Source organism: Gallus gallus, chromosome 13, assembly GCF_016699485.2.
Source record: "Gallus gallus isolate bGalGal1 chromosome 13, bGalGal1.mat.broiler.GRCg7b, whole genome shotgun sequence".
Classification (NCBI taxonomy): Eukaryota; Metazoa; Chordata; class Aves; order Galliformes; family Phasianidae; genus Gallus; species Gallus gallus.
In genome coordinates this window covers 9,073,924-9,082,537 of record NC_052544.1, presented here as the reverse complement: position 1 = coordinate 9,082,537, position 8,614 = coordinate 9,073,924, and the positions used below count along the sequence as shown (strand labels likewise).

The window sequence follows — 8,614 nt, the reverse complement described above, 5'->3', positions numbered from 1 at the left end:
TTGAGTTAAAAGTTTTATTCATTCAACATCTCACATTACAAATATTTAAAAATTATATGCATACTGGTATAAATAGTCATTTGCAAACTATTTAATAACATTAATTTTCACTAGCACTTCAACAAATGAACTCTTTAAAAAAAGTAACTTGTGTTATATAACTTAGAGTAGAACATACAAAAATATGAACTTAAACGTGAAAATGACTTTAATAAAAAATGAATTACCCTTATTTAAAATGCTATAATAAATACTACAACCTCCCCATACACAGTAAAAACTATATGGAAATTCAGCCAAGTAGTACAATTAACTGACATACTTAAATAACTTTTCCTTCTGATAATATGAGCAATACATTGGGGGGAAAAACATATTAGGGATTAGTAAAAACTAGACACCCACTTGCTAAAAGTTTCACTTCCAAAAAATATAACAAAAAAATCTGATGAAAATTATAAAAACTAATTATACTTTAAGATTTAAAAATATAAAAAATAAAACAGTTGAATACAATATTGTCCCAATTCTTACAATGCTATCACAGTAGCTTTAAAATAATAAAATAAAGCAAATGACCAAAACCTTTTATTCCATTATTTTTTTTAAAAATAATCTCAAATTTACATTAGTAGAAAGATCGATTTCTGATTCTTTTCTTTAGAAACGCCAGCAAGAAAGAGGATTTACTAGAACAGTAGAAAATGACATTTTTAAATGTCTGCAATTAAAAACAAAGAATTACACTGCAAAGATCTTCCAGAAGTCTGAAATAGGTATTGCACATAACTTGAAGTTAACTTGCCACAATTCATCACATTCAAGTTTTAAATCACCTTTATAACAGAAGGTTTCGACTCCTCTAAAAACAAAAGGGGTGAATTATCAAGTCTTTCCAACAGCATCCTTAGAAAACGCTAAATTCATTCACTGCAAGTTTTCAATTTGCATTCTGCAGAGGTCTGTGTATGGAGAAGTAAATACTATACCAAAAAGCACGGGGCAGTGGGGTTCCTTTACATACAAAATAATCAGAAACACTTTATTTTACATTGCAAAAATAACCATGTAATTACTCTGTAACTACGCTGTAAATACACGGCCGGTGCCATGCTAGTGTGATAAAACTACATGCTCATCAACCCCTTTGCAAATCGAAGTGATACCCTAAGACCGGCAAGCCAATTACATGTTAATTATGTTTGGAGCTACACGGTAACCCCAACTCCAAGTCCCATGTAATCAGAAGGACACGTCGTCGCTATTTAAGTACAGAGTAATGTCTATAATTGTTTATGCCCTGTAAATTGAAGTGTAACCAAATAATCTGTAAACACGCTTGTCACACAATCACAAGTGAATATTAGTAGAATAACAACTTCTTACATTAGTCATGCATACTAACATTACGCGCCCGCCACCTAGCAGGCTCTCTTTTATTCTTTAAATATAATTTAAAAGAGTAGACACATTTCTGCATCAAACACCTAACATCGATTCTTTATTAATATTAAAAATGGCTAAACATTCACCAAAAACGGCTGCATTTGTGTATCATCTTTAAAAACTCAGTAAGAAGCGGTAGACAATTCGGATGTTTCTTTGCCTTTAAATTCTACGCTATATTTATGCATTTAAATTTCAGGGTCTAAAGACAGTGTCATTTGTCACTTTCATGCTTTTCTTCTTTAATTCTCAACTTTACATATACTATTTCTTAAATTATATGTACACCAAATACCTGGTGCTGGGCTAAGATGTTTAAGCAACATGCTTTCTTTTCTCTGCAGATTCTAAAATAGCATTGCCAGTGCACAACATCCATAATTCAAAATGTATGCAGAGCACTGAAATGTATAAAAAGCAGAATATAAGAAAATAAAATTTATTAAAATTATTTATATTAAAAAATGAAGTATATGAAGATCTCTCAGTAATAAAAGTACAAAAAGCTACTCTTTGCAATATGAAAAATTGAGGTATTGCATAAAGAGATATCCCGTCAGTGAAAAGTGTGCCTAAAAATGCTCACTGTTGGAAAAACAAGATATACAAAAGTAGTGCATAACAAATATACATTATGTGCATGACAAAATAAGTTAGCTACAAAAACACTGTACCGAAATTCAGCAGGTCATGTACAAAGGGAAAATTATTATTCAAAGCTAGTTCTCAAACAGTGTTATTTCTCGTAATGGTAACCCATCTCACCTGTTTACTGGGTAGGATCGGCACAATAGCACACCCCAAGCCACCTACAAGCATTAAAAAAATTAAAGGAACATTCCAACTCTAATTATGTACTTCAGAGAAAAAAAAGTCCCTGACAATCTACACAAGAGCACTCTGCATTTGCATTACTGTTGTCAATATTTTCAGGGATTTCATTAAAAGCAGCTCCCTTTCTATACTTGACTAATAGACAGCAAATGTCTCCATTTTGACCTTTGGAACTCGAGAAGGTATAGTTCATTAAAGCCTGTATTGAAAATAAAAACTGCTTCTCATAAAGATAATCTGGGCTGAGGGACGGGACGAGGGGGCCGGCAAACGCTTGCAGCGCAGCAGATGTTTTCCAAGCAGTGCTGAGGCAAGTCTTTGGTCTGAGAGGATCTGGGATGGTACCACGCCAGTTGGGCGGTTTAGAAGATTGCCCCTGAACCTGTTTGGCTGCACGCTGCTAAAGAGTAGTTTCAGAAGTTGGCCGGGGCGTCAGTTCAAAAGCAAGAAAAATAATTTTCAGAACCACTCCTTCATTCAGCTATTTCAAACTAAACCCCTGCACCCACTCTTTATCATTCAATTAACATGTACTGTGTTAATGCTTCCCAAGGTAGAACTTGTTTATCATAAAGCAGGCATTAACTTAGCAATGTTGGCACTTCAAATACCTGTGTTTCTCTATTTTTCCACATTAAGTTCTGAAGAAGAGGAATTTTAGCTGGGATTCTTTCTACAAGAAGAGTAAGAAAGGCATATGCATGCTCGCACCGCTTCATGCACAAAACAGTGCAAAACAAGACCTGGAAACTATGGAGGTTCATGCCTTCTGTTACAACTAAGTTAGAGAGTATTCAAAACTAACTTTACATCCATGATGGGAAACCAGTAAGCAGCTGATTTTACTTTGTGTGACACACTGGAATATCAAAACTTCAGTAAAAATCAGTGATATCCTTGAGGTATCTTAAGGTTTTCTAGTTTTTCATGTCAAAATGGAGAGCAAAGGCTGGCCCCTGATGAATGTTAGTATATTAGGATATAGAGTTATATATAGCCATCAAAAATAAAATCTATATATTTATCCTTCAGGAGAGGAAATGCCAGTCAACTAGTTGTCATGACTCTAGCTTTGGTTGGACTCCTAGGGCTGTAACCAGACAATTGAGTTCTCTCAAACATAAAGAAAAAAAAAGTGCACTCCCCCCTCAGTAGTAACTTTACTCAACTTTTACATTCAGGAATTCTTAAAATGCAATAATTTTGATGAAAATATAGTAAGCTCTGCCTATCTCGTTACTAATTTGGATGTGGGTGGTAGTCAGAGGCAAGGTCAGATATATACCGAGCAAAAATTTCAGCCTGAAAACCTTTAAAAGATAAAAGAAAGAAAGAAGGAAAGAAAGAAAGAACTATCATTATCAAAATGCTGCTTCGACTTTACTCATGCATTTTTGTTGCTTTAAACATGCTCTTTCCTGTTGATAGGTAAACGCTAACTTCATCTGTTGCTGGAAAAATCCAAAGTCAAAACAAAACGAGAGGCAAAAACAGGCTTCCCTGGGGAAAAGTGTCAGAACAGACTGATAGTGTTATTGTTACACGGTTATTTTAATAAAAGTATTCTTATGTTCTTTATTAACAATAATTTAATTAAAAAACCAAAATACTCTATTGTTTCAATTCTCTTTTCTTAATATTTTTCTCTCCTCTAAGAAAATGTTGCATGAAATTAAGTGTTCTCTCCCTAGTAAAGACAAGAGAATGCAACTCACTTGCAACATGTTATCAATACGAAAAGGAGTTCCCAATACAGTTTTCAATGACAAGATTCTACAAAATACCCATATTATAGGTCATTCTTTCATTATACTATTGTTAAATTACAGACTACTACAAAAGGACATGCTATCTTGAATAAGAGAAAGGGCAGGGTGGGTAGGGACAATCAGGATAACAGAAGAGTGCACTTAATTTGAGGCCTGCATATGAGCGCTGCAGCGATCATTTAGTTCCAGCGGAATGAAATATGCCTTGGGCGGTCTCCTCCCTCCTTCACCAGGGGCTTGTGGAATTCCCTGCCAGCGCGTGAATGGATAGCAGCCCAGCAATATTCACAGTAATACTGCAGACAGGTAACATTAGCACAGAAAAATGGAGCAAATTTTCCACCGCAACGGGCCCCCTGACATTCATCACAAAGCTGATCATCCAAGACATATGGCTTAACTTCCACCTGTATACAGAAAAGGAGAAGAAAGTTTATAATTCTTAATTACAACGTAGATGAAGACAATTCCACAACACATACTATTTGTATTCTAGCAGGGGACTACACAGACGAGAATTAAATGCCACTTCATGTGAGAACAGCCCTGCTCCCACTGTCTTCCTTGATCCTTCAAAAACAGCCAGAATCCAATGCTCAGCATCAGTTTCACACAAGCTGTCATTTGTTTGCAGAAGGAAAGGAACAATCAACACGTTGCTGTAGAACTGATGCACACAGATTCACATCAGAACGCTGGAGAATTCTGGGGACTTATTTTTAAGTAGCGTGATGCACAATTAAGCTCCTACCCGTTCAGGTAGGAATGTAAACTGTTTACACAACACTGCCTGCAGATTAAATGTAGCTTGTAAATTTCAGTGTCTGAATCCCCAGCCTTAAGAAAAAAAAAAAATCATTATCTTCAATAAAGAGCACGTCTCTGTTCTCTTTTTCTGTGGCTTAGTCCACTCAGCAGAAAGAGACCCACCTACTCCTGCTGGTATCAAATGTGAAACTTAAAATGCGACTGATGACCATCTACTCAGTTGGCATGAAGGGCCAGATGAGCAGCAGACAAGAAAGAAGAAACATTTCTTGAAGTTCTTAACTGATAATGACTCACAGGAACTTACCAGCTGGTGCTACCAGGATACATCTACGCTGCAACATCTGCAGGCTACTAGCTTTTAATCTAAGCATTTGCATACCAAAAACAAACCCCTGCCCACAGCACAGAACGCTGACTGTGACAGGAAGGCGAAGCTCACTGCTCCCAGTATACAAGCTGCCTGGAGTACAGCTCGTTTAGACATGCCTACGTGTTCAAATAGCACTGCCATCCCCTACAGGCTGGGTTTCATCTCATAACCAATAATCACCTCTGCTCCCACTCCTTCACTCCCCTAGGAGTGTGAAAGGTCCATGTGCGCATCAGAAGCACAACGACAAACCTTAAACCTCACCTTAAAGAAGCATAGAAACAAGTTCCTGTCCTCATAGTGTTTGCGAGCCTTATCTGCAGATTGTGCCATCAGGCATTTTCACAATCATTTCCAAATATCCAGACAGCAACTGGCATCTCCACGTTCTCCTGCTATTTCTGCATCCGCTCAGGAACGGCTCCTTCTACAACTCACGAATCCCAGCTGTATGCCAGCTGATTCACAAGTTCCTAGTGTTTTAAACTCACCCAACCCTAATACGCTCCAGAGAAGGCGTTGTAGTAGATTCATGTCATTTGTGCTTACAAACTACCTGGGAGACAATACAGCAGCCTTTTCCCCCCTTCTTTTTCTCCTCTCCCGCTGATACTGCTTCTCAAACACTCCTCCACATCAGCTCAGAAGAATGGACTTATAAAAGAGTAGCGGAAGACTGAAGAGAGACTTCACTTTCTCCCTTTGTCATCTTGTTTGCTAAGCAGTTTGAGGTTGGGTACTCAGTGATGAGCTAAGAGAAGAAAATACAGCTATGCTGTGCTGATGTCTTTAACATGGCAGCTCTGCAGCTTCACTGTGCTTGAACATATTTGTTCAGAGGCTGGCTTAGGCTGCAACCTAAAGGCCATACTACAGCACAAGCAATTATACCTCTGCTTGCTTTAGCCTGTTACTGCGCCACTGGTTTTTGTGCAAGTTTATAAACCACAGGTATGAGTCAGAGTCCTCAGCACATTTATTTAGTGTGTGCTATAGTGCACAGGACCAATATGGCCTGCATTTCTTACCCGTGCTGGCTACATGGAGGCTTTACAAGAAGCAGCGTGAGGTACAGCAACTTCATCGGGCACACTTAGGGTGGCAGCACACAGCAGAAGCTCAGTAGCAGTGGGCACTGCAGGCCACTGAGCATTTACCTTGCGCTACCTCTCTGAAGGACACATCTGTTAGCAGCACCTCCTTGCCTAATTTTACAGGAAATCCCTTCTTGTTATTACTTTCGGTTTTTATTTGTACAGAAAAACTTAATTAGAAAAAAAAATAACAAATAGCAAGTAATTAATAAAAAGTATTATTTCCATTGTTGCCTTTTTATATCTTTTATGCAACCAAATGCTCTTATAACGAATCCTCTGAGCATTTATCTCCCCATGGTTTTTCTGAACACACAAAATGGGGAAATACACAGGAGGAGGAGGAGAGAAGGAAGGGGAAACAGATTGCAAAATACTTGCCAGAGTTCACAATTACTTAAATTTCTAGTCCCGACAGCTTCAATGGACCTATTCACCCAAATGTCTGCTTATGCAAGCAGAAGTTGCACAAGGGCAGCCCAAATTATTTGTTCAAAGCCATACAGAACTTATTTCAGAGCCAAGATCAGAACAAAGACATTCCATCTCACGGGCCCTGAGACAAACAGTTGCTCTACCCAAGCTTTATAGCCAAGGGAGAGGTGAAATGATAATCAGCTCATCTGCCAAGTTTGGGGGGTTTCTTCTGTAGTAATAATAAAATTGAAATAAATAGTGACAGTCACGTAAGGAAAATTCAGAGACAAAGCACCAGTGAGAACAATAGATATAGGGATCTCAGTTTCTCAAAATTGAGGCCCAAGGATCATTGCAATGGACAAAGTCACATTTGATATAGATGAGAGGGCAGACACAAGCAAATTACAGATCTTTTCGACATATTCCTTTAATTTATATTAACAAATTAAGCAATAAATAATTATAGATTATCACTGAAGCAATTAACTGGGCAGCCTTTACATAAGACATGCGGGATGACCGTGAGGCTGTAATGCCTGCTGAAGAGTTCACAATGCATTACTGTGATGTTCTTCAGAAACACTCAGCATACAGTGCCTAACAGTAGAGCTACATTCTGCCCATTCTTTACAAAGATGCAGAACAGGAGTAAAAACTGCTCCACCCTTAGCAGATACCCTCCTCCCTGACATTATACAAACACTGCAAGTGCAAATCCTCACAGTGGGAGTATATGACGAGTGTAATATTCTTATAAAAGGGCAAGGCAGCTGACATGCTTCCCATTATGCTAAGCAATTTGAGAAAGTCAGCTTCACAGTTGCCTCCCACGTTCCAGAAGCAATAGCTCTGCACCACTCCATCATTTTTATTCTGTGTTGCTTCTTAGTGGCACAATCTAGCCTTAAATATGCAATGCATCTGATATAACATTTACAGTCTTCACAATGACACACATTTACATGGAAAGCCATTTCTAGAGAAGGCACTGAAAAAAAAATAGAATACGCTTGAAGACCTTACCCGTTTATCTATCTCTCCATGCTGCAGCTGAACAAAGCGAGCACTGATAGCAGCTATGTAACTCTGTTGATTAGAAAATGCAACCCGCCCAGCTCCTTTTGGGTACTTCAGCTCAGGGTCTGTGTCAATTCCAGCATAGCACACCCCTCCATAGAGCCGATCCATTATCATTGCAAGTTCCACTAAACCAGAAAGGAAAACGAAACAGTGTAGACTTGGTTATTTTTTCTCCCCCTCTAAAAGCATCCAGTGTGATAGTACATTTGTATTCACGTGCCCCACTGCAAGTGTCGGGAACACTTCATAGTTTATTTGCTGAAATAACTTCTCTCCCCCCTTGCTCCCCAAATCAGACTGCATATTCAACATGCCCAGTGCTGCGGAACACGCAGTGTACCTGCTCGTAAAGGCCGAGGAACACCACCAACAAAAATGGTTTTTCGTGGGTCAAGAGGCTGTGAACCATCCATAACAAAATCACTATCACTAAGGTTCCAAGGCCGGATCTGAACCTACGGACAAAAAGCCTTTTTTTTTAACCATTCACAATTCAAAGTATATCAGTAATATAACTTTAAACAGTGTTCTACAAAGTAGAAAGCCTCTTAAACTACACTATTTTTTAACTCCCTATTCAGCAATCACTTCCCAAAACGAAATGTTAATAAACTCCACTTGATTGTACCACATTTCACCACTTCCTTATTACCCACATTTCTGGGAAAAAAAAACTCACCCCTTACTTACGCATTTACTTAATCATGACCAAACGGTGCTGTATGAACCACACTACTGCACACGTATCTACACTACTCGTGTTGGTCTAGGCAAGTGTAAGCACTAGACCAGCGTTATCTCAATGGAACAGGCTCAAATGTGTGTGCTTC

At 38.4% G+C, this 8,614-nt stretch overlaps 1 protein-coding gene across 2 annotated transcripts in view; it reads right to left on the bottom strand.

Annotated features, from left to right (window-relative positions):
- Positions 1-8,614, bottom strand: part of CPEB4 (cytoplasmic polyadenylation element binding protein 4) — a 37,832-nt gene continuing 29,218 nt past the window's right edge. For both annotated transcript variants that reach the window (XM_414678.8, XM_004944878.5), the window contains 3 exons: positions 8,125-8,239; positions 7,728-7,909; positions 1-4,456 (listed from right to left, as the gene is read on the bottom strand). In XM_414678.8, the coding sequence (XP_414678.3) occupies positions 4,229-4,456; positions 7,728-7,909; positions 8,125-8,239 (525 nt within the window). In that variant the 3' untranslated portion in view covers positions 1-4,228. The remainder of the gene's footprint in view (positions 4,457-7,727; positions 7,910-8,124; positions 8,240-8,614) is intronic.